Genomic DNA, 19,015 nt, shown 5'->3' with positions numbered 1-19,015 from the left:
GTACTTCCCAAGCGCTTAGTACAGTGCTCTGCACACAGTAAGCGCTCAATAAATACGGTTGATTGATTGATTGATTGACTCCTGGATTACTAAGAGGAGCCAGGATGGAGAGTGGGTTCCTGGATCTCTGGGAGAAATGAAGTCCGGGGCATCAGAATGTCTAGGTCCCTTTAAAGAATGTCATCCCTTGTTCTGCGACAGTACTTCGCACCCAGTAAATTCTCAATAAATACTGTTGATTGATTGATTGATTGATTAAGCTGGGACTCCTGGATTACTAAGGGGAGCCAGGATGGAGAGTGGGTTCCTGAATTTCTGGGAGAAATGAAGCCTAGGGGCATCAGAATGTCTAGGTCCCTTTAAGGAATGTCACCCCTTGTTCTGCGACAGTACTTCGCACCCAGTAAGTTCTCAATAAATACTGTTGATTGATTGATTGATTGGGCTGGGACTCCTGGATTACTAAGAGGAGCCAGGATGGAGAGTGGGTTCCTGGATCTCTGGGAGAAATGAAGTCTGGGGCATCAGAATGTCTAGGTCCCTTTAAGGAATGTCACCCCTTGTTATGGGACAGTACTTCGCACCCAGTAAGTTCTCAATAAATACTGTTGATTGATTGATTGATTGAGCTGGGACTCCTGGATTACTAAGAGGAGCCAGGATGGAGAGTGGGTTCCTGGATTTCTGGGAGAAATGAAGTCTAGGGGCAACAGAATGTCTAGGTCCCTTTAAGGAATGTCACCCCCTTGTTCTGGGACGGTACTTCATTCCCCTGTTGCCAGGCGCAAGCCCAGACCGGGGCCCATTCTGCGGGAGTGAGCAGGGAGTTTGAGTGCAGAAAATTGGGGGTCTGAAGCAGAAGGAACTTTTGGGGTGAAAGGCAGAGGGAAAGGAGGCATTGGGGTGTGGTGTCTTTTGACCCTCTCTCCCCCTCCACTCTCTGAGATCCCAGTTCTGGGGCCTCAGCCCCATCCCCGGTCGCTAAGGCAGATCGCCCCTCTGGACTCTGGGTGGGTGACACCCAGTTTTCAGATCTCCAAGGGAATCCAAAAGGAGAAGAGCAGGTAAGGAATGGCAGAAACAGAGGTAGAGGAACAAACTCAAAGACAGAGACTGAGGAGGGGGAAATGAGGGAGAGTGAGTGAGGGAAACTGAGGCAGAGACCTAGCCCGGGTGGGGTGGGGATCCCCAAACCCATCTCCTCCGGCCCCCAAGGCAGATTAGTGCAGATTAGATTCTGCCTTCTAGACTGTGAGCCCACTGTTGGGTAGGGACCGTCTCTATATGTTGCCAACTTGTACTTCCCAAGGGCTTAGTACAGTGCTCTGCACACAGTAAGCGCTCAATAAATACAATTGAATGAATGAATGAATTAGTGGGCAGGATCAGGCTCGGGGAGAAAGAGCGAGGGGTGGGGGGGACTGGGCCCCCAGGTCCCTGTCATCTGGAGGGATAGAAAAGCAGCAGCAGTAGATAATGAGCCTGGAAGTCAAAAGGTCATGAGTTCTAATCCCAGCTCCGCCACTTGTCTGCTGTGTGACCTTGGGCAAGTCACTTCACTTCTCTGGACCTCAGTTACCTCATCTGTAAAATGGGGATTGAGACTGTGAGTCCTCCGTGGGTCGGGGACTGTGTCCAACCCGATTTGCTTGTATCCACCCAAGCGCTTACTACAGTGCCTGGCACACAGAAAGTACTTAACAAATACCAATATTATTATTATTATGGAAGAGAGTTAGGGTCTGATGCTTGGGTCTGAGCACCCCTCCTCTCCCCCCAGGATGCTCCAGGACACCAATCCCTGGAAGAAGGAGCTGTAAGTCTAGGGAAGACCCAGTTTCGGGCCTCCGTTCCCCACTCTGGCAGCCCCTCAGCTCCCAGGCAGACCCCCCTCGCCCCGTAGCCCAGGCTGGAGAATCATAGGGTCGGGTCTGGATTTCAGGCCCTCCCCGCTCTGCTGGAGAGATAATCCCACAGACATAATCCTACTCCAACCCCTAGACGGAATGTCCGGGGCCCTGGGGGGAGCGGAGCTGGTGGGGGCAGGAGCCCCCAGAGGTTTGTGACCTCACAAATACTTGTCTCTCAGGGGCATTGGTGATGAGCTGGTGGCCGTGAGACTGCAGAAGCTGGAGCAGCAGGTAAGACGGAGGCCCTTCCCCGTCCCCCATTCAGTCCCCTCTTTCTCACCACCCCCGTCTCACCTTCTCTCCCCTTCCCCTCGTCCAGCGCCGCCTTTTTGAGAAGAAGCAGAGACGGAAGCGCCAGGAACCTCTTATGGTTCAGGCCAACCCTGACGCCTCTCTGAGACCCCGGCGGCCTCAGAGGCGGGAGGAGAGGGGCACCGTGTGGAGAGGTGAGAAGGGCTGGGGTCGGTGGGGGAAGAGAGACAGAGAGAGAGACACATCCATTCGTTCATTCAATCCTATTTATTGAGCACTTACTGTGTGCGAATCACTGTACTAGGTACTTGGGAGAGTCACGAACACAGAAACAGAGAGAGAAGGTGGAGGGAGAAGGGAAGAAAGAGGGCGGAGTCCTCAGGAGCGTGGGGCCTGGGAAGATCCAATCAGTCAGTCAATGATATTTACTGAGCGCTTAATCATCATCATCATCATCATCAATCGTATTTATTGAGTGCTTACGATGTGCAGAGCACTGTACTAAGCGCTTGGAAAGTACAAATTGGCAATGTATAGAGACAGTCCCTACCCAACAGTGGGCTCACAGTCTAAAAGGGGAGACAGAGAACAAAACCAAACATACTAACAAAATAAAATAAATAGAATAGATATGTACAAGTAAAATAAATAAATAAATAAATAGAGTAATAAATATGTACAAACATATATACATATATACAGGTGTTTTGGGGTAGGGACGGAGGTAAGATGGGGGATGGAGAGGGGGATGAGGGGGAGAGGAAGGAAGGGGCTCAGTCTGGGAAGGCCTCCTGGAGGAGGTGAGCTCTCAGCAGGGCCTTGAAGGGAGGAAGATTAATGTTTAATGCTTAATGTAGGCAGAGCACTGTACTAAGCACTTGGAATAATAATGATGGCATTTGTTAAGCGCTTACTATGTGCAAAGCACTGTTCTAAGCACTGGGGAGGATACAAGGTGATCAGGTTGTCCCACGTGGGGCTCACAGTCTTCATCGGTCTTTTGAGTCAGAGGTCATGGGTTTACATGCCGTTCCACCACTTATCAGCTGTGTGACTTTGGGCAAGTCACTTAACTTCTCTGGGCCTCAGTTACCTCATCTGTAAAATGGGGATGAAGACTGAGCCCCCCGTGGGACAACCTGATCCCCTTGTTAACCTCCCCAGCACTTAGAACAGTACTTTGCACATAGTAAGTGCTTAATAAATTCCATCATTATTATTATTATTATCCCCATTTTACAGACGAGGTAACTGAGGCACAGAGAAGCTAAATGACTTGCCCAAAGTCTCACAGCTGAAAATTGGTGGAACAGGGATTAGAACCCATGACCTCTGACTCCCAAGCCCGTGCTCTTTCCACTGAGCCATGCTGTTTCAATATAACAATATAATAGACACATTCCCTGCCCACAATGAGTTTACAGTCTACCATTCCAGCCTCTCTTCTCTCTAGACTCAGAGAAGCAGCGTGGCTCAGTGGAAAGAGCTCGGGCTTTGGAATCAGAGGTCATGGGTTCAAATCCCAGCTCCACCACATGTCTGCTGTGTGACCTTGGGCTAGTCACTTAACTTCTCGGAGCCTCAGTTCCCTCATCTGTAAAATGGGGATGATGACGGTGAGCCCCACGTGCGACAACCTGATCACCCCAGCGCTTAGAACAGTGCTTTGCACATAGTAAGCGCTTAACAAATGCCACTATTATTATTATTATTAGACTGTAAACTCCTCTAGACCATAAATTCATGGTAGACAGGGACATATGTCGATCTGTACTGTATTGTACTGTACTTTCCCAAGCGCTTAGTACAGTGCTGTGCACATAGCGCTCATTAAAAGCCACTGATGATGCTCCTCCCCAACCGCAGGCCCGGGGAGCCCTCCCCTCCTGGACCCCATCCCCGATTCGCGGATGCTGCCCCGTGCCCACAGCAGTCCGGGGCCTGTGAATTGTGGCAGGACCCGGGGCCGGGAGAAGGGGGTTCGCCACTCCCCGCCTGGAGCAGGTAACTTTGCCCCTGCCAGCCCCCACTCCTCTGGGACCCCGGCGACTTGAGGAGCCTCCCCCAGGAACACTGGGCATCTTGGCCCTCAGCTTCTTGCTCTCCTCGGCCCCCTCAGGTCCCCTCGTTCTGACCTCCGCCCTCCCCTGCACCCCCTGCTCCGCAGGGGCCGAATCCTCAAGCCCCCTTGCTCTCTCGCCACAGACAACTCTGACCCTGAGCTGGAGGAGGTGTCGGTGGCCGATACCCCAGCCTTGGCCTCGCCACACAAGGATATTCTGGGGGCCCGTCGCCGGGGCTGGCAGGCTTGCCAGAGAACCGGTCAGTTTGTGCGCGGAACTGGCCCAGCGCCGGAGAATCCCGGCCCACCTTGCCCCCTTCCCCACTTTACTTCCCCTGGGGGTGCAGCCGCCCCCTCCCCCGGGACCCAGCACCTCCTGTGATGGAGACCTATCTTGTAGACACCACCCGGGTGCAGCCCACCTTCTGCCGCTGTTGGGTTCCAGTCTGGCATGGGGGCCCTGCCCACTGCACCCCCATATTGCACCTCCTGGCTTGTAGGGAGAGCGGAGATCCCAGGGAAGCCCAGCCCAGTGTTGGGGGCAGGGAAGGGGCAGAGAGGCCAAGGGGCAGGGGCCAGCAGGGATCCACAATGGGGATGTGATGTGGCCTTTGGGATTTCTCCAGGGTTTGTCTTCCTGTTCCTCCCCACAGGAAGTGGATGTGGTAGGTGTCTCACATTTCTCTCTCACATACAGTGATGCATTTCTCTCTCTCACCCATGCTACCACACCGAACGGGCACATCTCCCCCTGCTTGTCCAGGAGTGGAGGAGACGGTCCTGCTCCAGGACACAGAAGAGGGGCAGGGGGAGCCTGCCGAGGGGGTGACCGCAGGCCAGTTCACTCATGGCAGATTTCAGCGGGAGAGGAAGCCGTCCCCACAGCCAGGTAGCCCGGACCCCGGCTCCAGCTCCCCAACATCTGTCTCATCTCCAACACCCATCCCTCCACTGGGACCCAGTAATCCCCTCCTCCTCGCCTTCAGTTCTCCCCCCCTTCCCTGCCATTGGGCCCAGAAGCCTGCTGCCCCAACCCACCTTCCTCGGAGAGCCAGGCAAACCCACCCTCTGTCCTGGTGGGCTTCCCCCCATTTTGCCCTCTCTAGGCTTCAACTTGAAAGATGAGGCCGAGGGGGAAGACAAAAGCTGCAGCTCTGGAGGAAGTTTTTCTCCTTCCAGCAAGGTGAGGTGGGCAGACCCAAAGACCACGGGGCCACGGGGCAAGGGCCATGTGGCCCGGGCCTGTAGGCCATGGTAGGGGTGGGGGCTCCAGTGGTGGGTGGACTTCTGGAGGGCCTCTCTCTCTGAGCTTGGAGTAGTGAAAATGTGAGGAATGTTGGCTTCAGAATCCCCAAGGGGGAGAGACTTCATGGCACTCAGAATCAAGTGAGTCAAGTTCGGAAAGAGGAGTTCATTTCCCCAGTTGATTTCTAATCTCCCCATCTGCCACTTCAGAACTTCCACCCCACCTAAGAATTTGGGGACTCACGCTCTGCCCTAGCTCATATCTTTAAACTCAGTTGCTCCCTTTACCTGTAGTTTATTTTATTTCTAAACCCAGATTTGCCACCTGCCTGCTGTGTGACCTTGGACAAGTCACTTAACTTCTCTGTGCCTCGGTTTCCTTGTCTGTAAAATAGGAATTAAATACCTGTTCTTCCTCTCTCTTAGACCTTAGCCTCATTCGAGACAGGAACTACGTCCATCCTAGTTATCTTGTATCTACCCCAGGGTAGATTAGTATATGTAATATATACTAATATATATAGTATGTATAACCGATATATATACATCGGGTAACTTTGCCCCTGCCAGCCCCCACTCCTCTGGGACCCCGGCGACTTGAGGATCCTCCCCCAGGAACACTGGGCATCTTGGCCCTCAGCTTCTTTCTCTCCTCGGCCCCATCAGGCCCCCTTGTTCTGACCTCCGCCCTCCCCTGCACCCCCTGCTCTATCCCTGGGGTAGATACAAGATAACTAGGATGGATGTAGTTCCTGTCTCGAATGAGGCTAAGGTCCAAGAGAGAGGAAGAACAGGTATTTAATTCCTATTTTACAGACAAAGAAACCGATATATATATGTTATATATACTATATATATTAGCATATATTATATATACTATATAATAATATAGTATACTATATAAGCAATATATCAGTATATATTATATATACTATATAATAATAATTATAGTATATATTTATATATACTATAATATTATAGTATTTGTTAACTTTGACCCAAGCAGAACCCTAGGAGAGAGTCTTCAGGGGATGGAATTTGAGTCATAGAGCTCAGAGCCAACGGATTGCAGGGGAGCCCGTTTTAGAATTTAGGGCCTGGAAAAGTTTGGATAACAAATTTCGAGCCTCTGGAGGCGGAGCTTCAGAATTTGGAGGGGACAGGGTTGTGAAAACTCGAGGCCAATTAGACCATGGTGGTTGGGATTTGGGATTCAGGGAAATTGGGGTGGGGGGAGCCCGGAATTCGGGAGGGGTGGGCTTGGGGTTTTGAGTCCCAGGGAACGGGTCGAGGGCGCGGCTTGGAGTCATCGGATTTGCAACGGCTCTGAGGCCCCTCCTGACCCTGCTGTGTGGCCTTGGGCAAGTCACTTCACTTCTCTGTGCCTCAGTTACCTCATCTGCAAAATGGGGATTTCAGACTGTAAGCCCCACATAGGACAGGGACTGCGTCCAACCCGATTTGCTTCTATCCACCCCAGGGCTTGGTACAATGCCTGGCACATAATAATAATAATATATAGATATATAGATATATAGTTTAGTATACCGTATATAGTAAAGTATATACTTATAGTATATATATATATATATATATATACTGTATATACCTCTATAATTTACAGAGGTGATTATTATTACTATTATTATTACATTTGGTAGCACTTTCTATGTGCCAAACTCTGTGCTAAGCCCTGGGGTCGATACAATATAACTAGGATGGACGTAGTTCCTGTGTCGAATGAGGCTAAGGTCTAAGAGAGAGGAAGAACAGGTATTTAATTCCTGTTTTACAGACAAGGAAACCAATATATATATATATATATATATCGGTTATATATACTATATATTAGTATATATTATATATAATAATAATACAGTATACTATATATGCCATATATATTAGTATATATTATATATACTATATAATAATAATTATTATAGTATATAGGTATATATACTATAATATTATAGTATTTGTTAAGTGCTTACTATGTGTCAAGCACTATTCTAAGCGCTGGGGGAGATACAAGGTGATCAGGTTGTCCCAGGTGGGGCTCACAGTCTTAATCCCCATTTCACAGATGAGGTAACCGAGGCACGGAGAAGTTAAGTAACTTGCCCAAGGTCACACAGCAGACAAATGGAGAATCCGGGATTAGAACCCATGACCTACTGACTCCCAGGCCCATGCTCTATCCATTTTATTATTATTAATAATAATAATGGCATTTATTAAGCACTTACTATGTGCAAAGCACTGTTCTAAGCACTGGGGAGGATACAAGGTGATCAGGTTATCCCACAGGGGGCTCACAGTCTTAATCCCCATTTTACAGATGAGGTAACTGAGGCACGGAGAAGTTCAGTAACTTGCCCAAGGTCACACAGCAGGCAAATGGAGAATCCGGGATTGGAACCCATGACCTACTGACTCCCAGGCCCATGCTCTATCCATTTTAATAATAATAATAATAATAATGGCATTTATTAAGGGCTTACTATGTGCAAAGCACTGTTCTAATCAATCAATCGTATTTATTGAGCGCTTACTGTGTGCAGAGCACTGTACTAAGCGCTTGGGAAGTACAAGTTGGCAACATCTAGAGACGGTCCCTACCCAACAGTGGGCTCACAGTCTAGAAGGGGGAGACAGAGAACAAAACAAAACATATTAACAACAACAAAATAATGATGGCATTTATTAAGCGCTTACTATGTGCAAAGCACTGTTCTAAGCGCTGGGGGGGGGGGGTTACAAGGTGATCAGGTTGTCCCATGTGGGGCTCACAGTCTTAATCCTCATTTTCCAGATGAGGTAACCGAGGCCCAGTGATGTGACTTGCCCAAAGTCACACAGCTGACAATTGGCGGAGCCGGGATTTGAACCTGCCTCTCTATCATCATCAATCGTATTTATTGAGCGCTCACTACGTGCAGAGCACTGTACTAAGCACTTGGGAAGTACAAATTGGCAACATATAGAGACAGTCCCTACCCAACAGTGGGCTCACAGTCAATACCAGTTATTTATTAGCCTCCAACGTCTCTCCTCCATTCCAGGAAGATGAGAAGGAGCAGAAGGAGCTGGTTGGGGCCGGCGGAGGGGACGGGGCCGGTTTCCCCAGCTGTCCGAACCAGGCCCCCGGGCCCCAGGCCGGCGAAGACATGGAGAAGTATGCCCTGCGGCCAGTCCCCCGCGGCTTCACGGCCCAGTGCCGGATCATCCGGGACAAACGTGGCCTGGACAAGGGCATCTTCCCCTCCTACTACCTGTACCTGGAGGGTGTCAACGGAAAGAAGGTGAGAGATGCCAGGGGCCTGGGTCCCTGGGCCGTGGCCAGACCTGGGGAGGGGGAAGATCTGTGGCCTAGTGGAAGGATCACGGGGCTGGGAAGCAAGAGACCCGGGTTCTTGTCCCAGCTCCATCACTGGCCTGCTGTGTGACCTTCACTTTCTGGGGCCTCAGTTTCCTCATCTGTAAATTAAATTGGGGATTCATTCATTCATTCATTCAATTGTATTTATTGAGCACTTACAGTCATTTAGACTGTGAGCCCACTGTTGGGTAGGGACTGTCTCTATGTGTTGCCAACTTGTACTTCCCAAGCGCTTAGTACAGTGCTCTGCACAAAATAAGTGCTCAATAAATACGATTGATTGATTGATTAATTGTGCAGAGCACTGTACTAAGCGCTTGGGAAGTACAAGTTTGCAACATATAGAGACAGTCCCTACCCAACAGCGGGCTTGCAATCTAGAAGTCTAGATTCAGTCTAGGATTCAATGACTGTCCTCCCTCCCACTTAGACACTCACTCTAGACTTTAAGCCCTTATGGGCAGGGGATGTGCCTGCTGATTCCATTGTATTGCACTCTCCCAACCGCTTAGTACAGTGCTCTGCGTACAGTAAGAGCTCAATAAGTACCACTGATTGATTTATTGGACTGTGAGCCCCACGTGGGACAAGGACAGTGTCTGATTGTATGGGACTGCCCCAGCATTTAACACAGTGGGCATAGAAAGCACTTAATAGATATTACTTAATAGATATAATAATAATAGATATTATTCTAGACCGTGAGCCCGTTGTTGGGTAGGGACCGTCTCTGTATGTTGCCAACTTGGACTTCCCAAGCGCTTAGTACAGTGCTCTGCACACAGTAAACGCTCAATAAATACGATTGAATGAATATTACAGTTATTGTTATTATTACTGGGAAAGGCCAGGCTGTGGGGCAGAGAAGTCCCAAAGGGAGTGGGGCAGAATGTGAGCTTTAAATGTGAGCTGTAAGTTGTTAGATCAGCCACCCAGAGGATCAAGGAAAAAGACACCCGGAGACTGGGGCTTTTCTGAGCCCCTTCCCAGCTTTTCTGATTCATCGGTTCCCCCTTTTGCCCCCCCACCCAGCAATTTCTCCTGGCCGGCCGCAAGAGAAAGAAGAGCAAAACTTCCAACTACCTCATTTCCCTGGACCCCACAGACCTGTCTCGGGATGGAGAGAATTATATCGGGAAAGTTAGGTGAGAACTGCCTTCCTGCAGTGAGCTCTGAATGGCAGGGTTCCCTCTGCTAAGGGGGGGGGGCAGGGGGTGGGGAGCAGAGCTGCCCGGATCATCCGCCCACAGGTCCAACGTGCTGGGGACCAGATTCACCATCTTCAACAATGGAATCAACCCCGAGAAGAAACCATTTGTACCCGAGTCAGCACAGCTTCGGGAGGAACTAGGAGCCGTGTGCTATGTGAGTTTGGGGGGTTCCCAGCTTCTCGGGCCAGGGATGGGGTCTCAAAGGACAGACTGACTGTTCCCTCTCGGTTTCCCCAGGAGACCAACCTCCTAGGCTTCCGGGGACCCCGCAAAATGACCGTCATCCTCCCAGAGATCGACGCCCAGGGCCAGAGACTCAGCATCTGGCCCCAATGTGTAAGGCCTTGGGAGGGGGGCCCTGGTGAGGCCTCGTGGGGAGTCCCTGGCTCCGATCCCAACTTTGCTTCTCCTAGACCCCAAGCCCCATGAGGGATGGGAATTGTGTCCAACTTGATGACCTATTTACCTCATCGATTAGTACGGTGCTTACCACAGCTACTATTACCGACTTGCTGTGGTACCATGAGCAAGACACTTGGCCTCTCTGAGCCCCAGCATCCTTCTCTGGTCTCTGCTCTGCCCACCTGCCCCTCTGTCTGACCTGGTCACTTCATCATCATCATCAACCGTATTTATTGAGCGCTATGTGCAGAGCACTGTACTAAGCGCTTGGGAAGTACAAATTGGCAACATATAGAGACAGTCCCTACCCAACAGTGGGCTCACAGTCTAACTGGGCTCACTGGATCCAGGCCAGTGCTGAACGCAGCACTCTGGCCTCCAGAATGAATACCAGGATTGTGACTTCTCCGGAGAGGGGTGGGGGCTGGAAACAGGGACTGGGCGTTCTCCCAACCATCGTCTGGTCTCCTCCCCAGGAGCGGGAGTCCCTCCTGAACCAGGTGCAGCGAGGAGCGCTTAAGGGACTGGTTCTGCTGCAGAACAAGACGCCGTCCTGGAACGAGGAGAACGGCGCCTACGTCCTCAACTTCCACGGCCGCGTCACCCGGGCTTCCGTCAAGAACTTCCAGATCGTCTACCCGGAAGACCGTGAGCCCGGGGCCAAGGGCAGAGGTAGGGGTGGAGGGGGGGCGGGGAGGAGGCAGACATCTGAGAAGGAGTGTGACCTAGTGAGTAGAGCACGGGCCTAGGAGTCAAAGGACCTGTGTTCTGCCACTGGTCTGTTGTGTGACCTTGGGCAGGTCACTTGAGTTCTCTCTGCCTAGGTTCCCTCATCTGTAAAATGAGGATTAAGACCATGAGCCGTATATGGCTAGTTCTAGACTGTGAGCCCACTGTTGGGTAGGGACTCTCTCTCTATGTTGCCAACGTTGAATACGTTGAATACGATTGATTGATTATATGGGCCAGGGACTGCCGTCCAACCTGATTATCTTGTATCTGCCCCAGTGCTTAGTACAAAGTAAGTCCTTAAATACCACAATTATTATTGCCTGACTCTGTGGCCAAGAGGGGCCTTAACTCTCATTTCCCCCTCCAGCCGAGTACCTGGTGCTACAGTTCGGCCGCATCGCTCCCGACCTCTTCACCATGGACTTCCGCTTCCCCCTCTGCCCCCTTCAAGCCTTCGCCATCTGCCTCTCCAGCTTTGATGGGAAGCTGACCTGCAAGTGAGGGCAACTAGGCTGCTTTTCTGTACCAGCAATAAACTTATTTCCCTTAGACATGTGTCTGGGTGCCCTCAGCCCGCTCCCTTCATCAGGTTAGGGTGAGGTCAGGAAAAAGAGAAAGATAAATTTTATCGTGCCCCTCCATCAGGGTTGCAGCAATCTAAACACTCTAGATCTCTCTCAGCCTTTTCCCTGACTGAATGATGGTATTTGTTAGACATGTACTGTCTGTCACGGACTAAGCGCTGGGGTAGATATGAGGCAATCAGGTTGGACACAGTCCCTGTCCCACATGAGGCTCCCAGTCTTAATCCCCAGTTTAAAGATGAGGTAAATGAGGCCCAGAGAAGTCAAGTGACTCGCCCACGGTCACAGAGCAGATAAGTGGCGGAGTGGGATTAGAACCCAGGTCCTTCTGACTCCCGGGCCCGTGGCTGTATCTCCTGGGCCACGCTGCTGCCCTGCAGTCAAACACAACAAGACATCAGCCTTAGAAACCCAGACACTTTATTCTTGCCAATAAATAAAACAGATGAATCAAGGCCAAAAGAGAGGAGGAAAAAGGAGTTAGGATGAGGGGAGCTCTACCTGAATTTGGAGAGCTCCACTGGTTCAGTTTGTAGGACAGGGGGAAGATCAGGCCTCTCCCTTTGAAGGAGAGGAAATGACACAAGCCCCAGAATGGGAGGAGAGGCTGACTCCACTCCCCTTCTCAGAGCCACACGGACCGAGCCAGAACCGGTCCCAGGGAGCCGCTCTCCTCGGTGTGGCCGATGGCCACTCCATCAGGCTCCCAGGCAGGGCGTGGGTGGGTGCAGGCGGGCCCAGGCGGCAGCCCGGGCCCCGGGGGAGAGGCAGGGCGCCAGTTCCACCTCAGCCTGGGCGATGCGGCGGGAGAAGCGGCTGCGGTCTCGGGCCAGCTGCTCCCAAGGGCCCCGGCGGGTGGCCCTGGCCGGCCCGGCCCACACAGCCATAAGGTGGACAGAGACCTGGGAGGAGAACCGGACCTGTGGAGGGGAAGAAACAGAGAGAGGAGTCAGTGGCACGGAAAGAAAATCCTGCCTGGTCCCCTGAGCCAGGAAACCCTTCCCCTGAACCAGCCCTTTGAGAAAACACCAGCCTGTTCCCTTCCATCCCAGCCTCCTTTTCAACAGCAAGATACCTACTCTAAATTCCACAACTCTGGGATTAACCAGTTCTCCAAATGTTAAGGATCAGCAGGCCCTTAACTGACAGGGTCTCTCGTCAATTTCCGGAGGAAGGCTTCTATCTTCCGCTTGTTTACTCCCTCCCCTCCCGCTGGGCCGCTCAGATGCCAAACATTTGAGTCAGTCAAGGGGAGTCACGAGAGCTTGTTGGTGTCACCCGAAGCCCCAAGGTCTATTTGTGTCCTTCCTCCACTCCCCCACCTCTTTTGTCTCTGGCTTTCTAGCCGATTACACACCAGACACTCCCCCGAGACCAGCTTATGCAACTTGTCTGCAACCTCAACCCTTTGTTTCCCCACCCCCACCCGAAACCCAGGTCCTTATTTAGTCCTTACTTTCCTTCCTGCCACAGACAGTTCCACCGGTGGGTCTGCAAGCAAGGGCTGCCTTCTGGCTGGGGGGGTTCTCATGCGCCTCTGCAGCCGACGGGGAATCTGGGGGCGTTCCCAGGAGGCCGGTGGCTCCGATCCAGGGAGATAGAAGGCCACAAGGAAGGGTTTGGGTGAGTGGGTGTGGGTCTCTTCGTCTTCATCATCAACATCTTCATCTTCATCATCTTCCCCGGGACGGCAGACCCAGCCCCTTAGCAGAGGGCTCATGAACATTGGAGAGAGGGGAGTTTGAGTGACTTCTATGTTGTCATTATTGTCATCCTCCTTGTCTTCTTCTTTCTCCTCCTCCTCCTCCTCCTCTTCTTCTTCTTCCTCCTCCTCCTCCTCTTTCTCCTCCTCCTCTTCTTCTTCTTCTTCTTCTTCTTCCTCCTCCTCCTCTTCCTCCTCCGGCCTGTAGGCCCAGGCCCTGAGCCAGGGGCTCATGAATACTGGGGAGTGGGGACATTGGGTCACTTTTGTTCTTTCTTCATTCTCCTCCTCCAGTGGAAAGACAGGAGCCTTAAGTAGGTCAGTGCTTGAGGCAAAAGGAAGCCTGGGAGTTGAGGCTGTCTCTTCTTCATCATCCTCATTCTCTTCATCTTCATCATCCTCATTCTCTTCATCTTCATCATCCTCCTCCTCCGTTTCCTCTATTGGCTGGCACTCTCCTGGCATGAGCGTGGGTTCCCAGAAGGCGGGGCTGATGTTATCTCCATCCTGAATCTCCTTCTCTGAGTCACTGGAGGAGGAGGGGTCTCCTCCCGTGGCCCCTGCCCAGCCCAGAGAAGCCCCCGAAAGGGCACTCCAGGCCCACTGGATCAGGGTGATGAGGTAGGCTAGCGAAGCCATGGCGAGGGCAGGTCCCGGGGGGGCCACAGATGGGGGGCATGGCGCCGACCTGTGGGGTGAAACGGGGCGGAGGAGTGAGTCACGGTAACCTTGGCCCATCTCCCGCGGCGTGACGCTGAGTCAAGAAGCGAAAAAAAGAGAAGCAGCGTGGCTCAGGGGAAAGAACCCGGGCTTGGGAGTCAGAGGTCATGGGTTCTAATCCCGGCTCTGCCGCTTGTCAGCTGGGTAGTCACTTCACTTCTTTGGGCCTCAGTTTCCTCATCTGTCAAATGGGGATTAAGACTGTGAGCCCCACGTGGGACAACACTATCACCTTGTAGTAATTATAGTGATGGCATTTATTAAGCGCTTACTATGATCTGAGCGCTGGGGAGGTTACAAGGTGATCAGATTGTCCCACGGGATGGGGGGCGGGGGGCTCACAGTCTTCATCCCCATTTTACAGACAAGGTAACTGAGGCCCAGAGAAGTGAAGTGACTTGCCCAAAGTCACACAGCTGACAATTGGCGGGGCCGGGATTTGAACCCATGACCTCTGACTCCCAAGCCCGTGCTCTTTCCACTAAGCCACGCTGCTTTTCACCCTGCCCCAGAGCTTAGAACACTGCTTGGCACACAGTAAATGCTTAACAAATGCCCTCATTATTATTATTAAAAAATAGAATAATAATAATAATGGCATTTATTAAGCGCTTACTATGTGCCAAGCACTGTTCTAAGCACAGGGGAGGTTACAAGGAGATTAGGTTGTCCCACGGCGGGGGGGGCTCACTGTCTTAATCCCCATTTTACGGATGAGGGAACTGAGGCACAGAGAAGTGAAGCCTTAAAGTGAAGCCTTCTAGACTGTGAGCCCACTCTTCTAGACTGTGAGCCCACTGTTGGGTAGGGCCCATCTCTATGTGTTGCCAACTTGTACTTCCCAAGCGCTTAGTACAGTTCTCTGCACACTTTTTAAGCGCTCAATAAATACAATTGATTGATTGAAGCCCACTGTTGGGTAGGGCCCGTCTATGTTGCCAACTTGTACTTCCCAAGCGCTTAGTCCAGTGCTCTGCACACAGTAAGCATAGAGAAGCAGCGTGGCTCAGCGGAAAAGAGCCCGGGCTTTGGAGTCAGAGTTCACGGGTTCAAACCCCGGCTCCGCCAAAGGTCAGCTGTGTGACTTTGGGAAAGTCACTTCACTTCTCTGGGCCTCAGTTACCTCATCTGCAAAATGGGGATTAAAGCTGTGAGCCCCCCCCCACCGTGGGACAACCTGATCACCTTGTAGCCTCCCCAGCGCTTAGAACAGTGCTTTGCACATAGTGAGCGCTTAATAAATGCCATCCATCATCATCATCATAAATACGATTGATTGATTGATTGAAGCCCACTGTTGGGTAGGGACCGTCTCTGTATGTTGCCAACTTGTACTTCCCAAGCGCTTAGTCCAGTGCTCTGCACACAGTAAGCGCTCAATAAATACGATTGATTGACGTGCTAGAGGCCAGGCCAGGCCTCCTGTGCCTCCCGCCTTAGGCCCAGTGGTCTCACCGGTTGGAGCAGGGAGGGTCAGCCCGGGGAGCGGGCGGGATTCAGCAGGCGATCGCGGGTCCAGGAGCCTCGGGGCGGCGGGAGGGTCATCTCACGGCCGGGCGGCGGGTTCCCACGGCAACGGAGGGCGGCTACTACGATGACTTCTACGCTGGGGAGCTCACCAAGTTGCCCAGCGTCGCCGCCCGGGCCCTTTTATTAGAGCCGCCCCACCCCGCCGCGGTGACGTCACCAGGGACGTGCAAAAACTCCCCGACGCGCTGACGTCACCAGGGACGTGCCCGACGTGCTGACGTCACGGCCACCCCGCCTCTCCCCTCCTTTTCGACTTGCCGTTTACCCGAGTTCCGCCGGGAAAACCCAAACTACCATTCATTCATTCATTCATCATCAATCGTATTTATTGAGCGCTTACTATGTGCAGAGCACTGTACTAAGCGCTTGGGAAGTACAAATTGGCAACATCTAGAGACAGTCCCTACCCAACAGTGGGCTCACAGTCTAAAAGGGGGAGACAGAGAACAAAACCAAACGTACTAACAAAATAAAATAAATAGAATAGATATGTACAAGTAAAATAAATAAATAGAGTAATAAATACGTACAAACATATATACATATATGCATCCATTCATTCATCCATTCATCCATTCAATCGTATTTATTGAGCGCTTACTATAATAATATTAAGCGCTTACTATGTGCAAAGCACTGTTCTAAGCGCTGGGGAGGTTACGAGGTGATCAGGTTGTCCCACGGGGGGCACACAGTCTTCATCCCCATTTGACAGATGAGGTCACTGAGGCACAGAGAAGCTAATAATAATAATAATAATGATGGCATTTGTTAAGCGCTTACTGTGTGCACTGTTCTAAGCTCTGGGGAGGTTACAAGGTGATCAGGTTGTCCCACGGGGGGCTCACAGTCTTCATCACCATTTTACAGATGAGGTCACTGAGGCACAGAGAAGCTAATAATAATAATGGCATTTGTTAAGCGCTTACTATGTGCCAAGCACTGTTCTAAGCGCTGGGGAGGTTACAAGGTGATCAGGTTGTCCCACGGGAGGCTCACAGTCTTAATCCCCATTTTACAGATGTGGTAACTGAAGCACAGAGAAGTTAATAATAATAATAATAATAGTGATGGTATTTGTTAAGCATTTACTTCCCAATAGCTTAGTACAGTGCTCTGCACACAGTAAGCGCTCAATAAATACAATTGATTGATTGATTGGTTTACTATGTGCAAAGCATTGTTGTAAGTGCTGGGGGGGATACAAGCTGATCAGGTTGTCCCACGTGGGGCTCACAATCTTCATCCCCATTTTAAAGATGAGGTAACAGACCCAGAGAAGTGAAGTGACTTGCCCAAAGTCATACAGCCGATAAGTGGCTTGTTAAGTGCTTACCTATGTGCCAGGCACTGTACTAAGCGCTGGGGTTGGTACAAGTAAATTGGGTTGGACACAGTCCCTTTCCCACGTGGGGCTCACAGTCTCAATCCCCATTTCATAGATGAGGTAACTGACTTCCCCAAGCTGACTAGGAAGTTCAAAAGGACAAAGTTAGCCTCAGTGATAGAGGTTTAGTTTTTCATTTGCATGTTTTCATTTTTCATTTGCATTTTTCCATTTAACATGTTCCTATCTCCTCTGATTACCATCTACATTTTATGGATTAATTCCTACCATTATCTAATAGACAAAAACTATTACTCATTACAAGTGATAGACCAGGTCGTAGACACAGGTGTGTTAGTAACATGGCTGGTGGATTGATGTGCCTCTTGGCTCAAATAGCCTTTGGCTGTAAACTAGAATGGAATACGTAATGACACCATTTACTAAGCACTGGGGAAGGCACCAGGTTATGAGCTCAGACAAAGCCCCTATCCCACATACAGAAACTGAAGCCCAGGGAAGTTACCCAAGGTTATCCATCAGGCCAGTAGCAAAATTGGGATTCAAACCAGGTCTCCTGACTCCTAGACTCATGTTTTTTCCACGAGGCCATCCTGTTAAAGGTGGGATTTGACCAGCCCCCGTTTTCCATGGTATTTGCCAGGCACTGGGGTAGATATAAGCTAATTGGGATGGACACAGTCCTTGTCCCATGTGGGGCTCACAGTCTTTAATCCCCATTTTACAGGTGAGGTAAATGGGGCACCATAGAACCCAGGTCCTCTGAGTCCCAGACCCATGCTCTTTCCACTAAGGCACGTGGCTTCTCAAGGCTTTCTGAAGTTTTTTGTTTCTGGTCTGCCCCTTCCCCTTCAAACTTGCAATTAGTCACAAGTATATGGTCTTTTCCCCCTCTGGCCATTTCCCTCTGCAAAATCCCTATTCTGCCTTTCATGTGCTGGTCTTATTCCAGCTCGATTACACTATCAGCTTCTCACTCATCTCCCTGCTTCTGAATTTTCCCCACTCCAGTCTATACTTCACTCTGCTCCCCAGATGATTGCTTTAAAACTTCATATATGCACCCCTCTCCTCACTCCTCAAAAACCTCCCAAGGATATCCAATCCTCCCTCCATTAAGCCAAAACACCCGACCGTCGGCTTTAAGGCACTTCATCAGCTCTCTCCCACTTATCCACTCTCTTCTCCCATTCTGCTCCAGCCTCACACTCTTTTCCCCCCTCAAAATTACCTTCTCACCAGGCCTTGTTCTCAACATCCCCCCCTCCCCTTTTTAATGGAATTTCTTTAGCATTTACTATGCACCAGGCACTGGGATAGATACAAGATAATCAGGTTGGACACAGTCCTGGTCCCACATAGGACTCACAATCTTAATCCCCATTTTACAGATGAGGCAACTGAGGCCCAGAAAAGTTAAGTCACTTGTCCAAGGTCAAATAGCAGAGCCGGGTTGAGAACCCAGACTTCTTGATGTCCAGGCTCTTTCCACAGGACCATGCTGCTTCTCCTCCAGACTCCGGTCTCCTCAGTCCCTCCACACTCACAGATCAGACACAGCGGAGGGTCACAGGTCACGCTAAAACTTTATTCTACACTTCCACATACAGCCCAGACCCTTCCCCTTCCTTGGGCCCCAGAATCTTCTGGGCTTCCCAGTGACGAGGAGGAGAAGGGAGGAGAGGAAGGGACTACAGAGATGGATGGAGTCGGGGCTTGGCCTCAGAGACAAAGGCAGCACTGTGAGGCCCCAGCAATGGAAGGAGGGAGGGAAGTGGGCAGTGGGGAGAGCCCTCAGGCATCAGCCACTTTCTTGGGCAGAGGAGTTCCCCCTTGGTCCCCGGCCACGCCAGACACGCTCTTCCTGCAGAGATGAGCCTGCTCCCGAGCCAGGATCTGGAAGATGGAATCAGTGGGCAACAAGCGGGCCCGGGGAGA

At 51.1% G+C, this 19,015-nt stretch overlaps 3 protein-coding genes across 5 annotated transcripts in view; 1 reads left to right on the top strand and 2 right to left on the bottom strand.

Annotated features, from left to right (window-relative positions):
* Positions 1-831: 831 nt before the first annotated feature.
* Positions 832-11,742, top strand: TULP2 (TUB like protein 2). 2 transcript variants are annotated; one of them, XM_038752219.1, is made up of 14 exons: positions 832-1,064; positions 1,781-1,816; positions 2,090-2,141; positions 2,230-2,356; positions 4,029-4,166; positions 4,368-4,484; positions 4,988-5,113; positions 5,331-5,407; positions 8,532-8,771; positions 9,881-9,993; positions 10,099-10,213; positions 10,297-10,395; positions 10,938-11,109; positions 11,561-11,742. In XM_038752219.1, the coding sequence occupies exons 2-14, from the start codon at positions 1,782-1,784 to the stop codon at positions 11,692-11,694; spliced, it is 1,545 nt and encodes a 514-aa protein (XP_038608147.1). In that variant the 5' UTR covers positions 832-1,064; position 1,781; the 3' UTR covers positions 11,695-11,742. The 2 variants fall into 2 exon arrangements, with proteins under 2 accessions (XP_038608147.1, XP_038608146.1); XM_038752218.1 differs by having other exon boundaries at positions 10,938-11,133.
* Positions 11,743-12,180: 438 nt separating this feature from the next.
* On the bottom strand, positions 12,181-15,809 carry PPP1R15A (protein phosphatase 1 regulatory subunit 15A). The gene is made up of 3 exons (XM_038752221.1): positions 15,655-15,809; positions 13,234-14,167; positions 12,181-12,697 (listed from the first exon to the last, which is right to left on the bottom strand). Exons 2-3 carry the CDS (start codon positions 14,116-14,118, stop codon positions 12,476-12,478), a joined length of 1,107 nt encoding a protein of 368 aa, XP_038608149.1. The 5' UTR covers positions 14,119-14,167; positions 15,655-15,809; the 3' UTR covers positions 12,181-12,475.
* A 2,835-nt stretch (positions 15,810-18,644) lies between these two features.
* The window catches only part of ODAD1 (outer dynein arm docking complex subunit 1), a 46,998-nt gene continuing 46,627 nt past the window's right edge, over positions 18,645-19,015 (bottom strand). For both annotated transcript variants that reach the window (XM_038752640.1, XM_038752639.1), the window contains exon 14: positions 18,645-18,973. In XM_038752640.1, the coding sequence (XP_038608568.1) occupies positions 18,872-18,973 (102 nt within the window). In that variant the 3' untranslated portion in view covers positions 18,645-18,871. The remainder of the gene's footprint in view (positions 18,974-19,015) is intronic.

The sequence above is a fragment of the Tachyglossus aculeatus genome, chromosome 10, assembly GCF_015852505.1.
Source record: "Tachyglossus aculeatus isolate mTacAcu1 chromosome 10, mTacAcu1.pri, whole genome shotgun sequence".
Classification (NCBI taxonomy): Eukaryota; Metazoa; Chordata; class Mammalia; order Monotremata; family Tachyglossidae; genus Tachyglossus; species Tachyglossus aculeatus.
The sequence above is the reverse complement of the archived record's forward strand: the minus strand, read 5'-3'. Positions and strand labels throughout refer to the sequence as shown.

Excerpts from the sequence above, each read along its gene's own strand:
- TULP2 (XM_038752218.1), top strand. The coding sequence starts at position 1,782 with ATGCTCCAGGACACCAATCCCTGGAAGAAGGAGCT. Across the intron at positions 4,167-4,367 it reads CCACTCCCCGCCTGGAGCAG|ACAACTCTGACCCTGAGCTG; the intron begins GTAACTTTGCCC and ends CTCTCGCCACAG. Across the intron at positions 10,396-10,937 it reads TCAGCATCTGGCCCCAATGT|GAGCGGGAGTCCCTCCTGAA; the intron begins GTAAGGCCTTGG and ends TCTCCTCCCCAG.
- PPP1R15A (XM_038752221.1), bottom strand. The coding sequence starts at position 14,118 with ATGGCTTCGCTAGCCTACCTCATCACCCTGATCCAGTGGGCCTGGAGT. Across the intron at positions 12,698-13,233 it reads TGTCTGTGGCAGGAAGGAAA|GTCCGGTTCTCCTCCCAGGT; the intron begins GTAAGGACTAAA and ends TCCCCTCCACAG.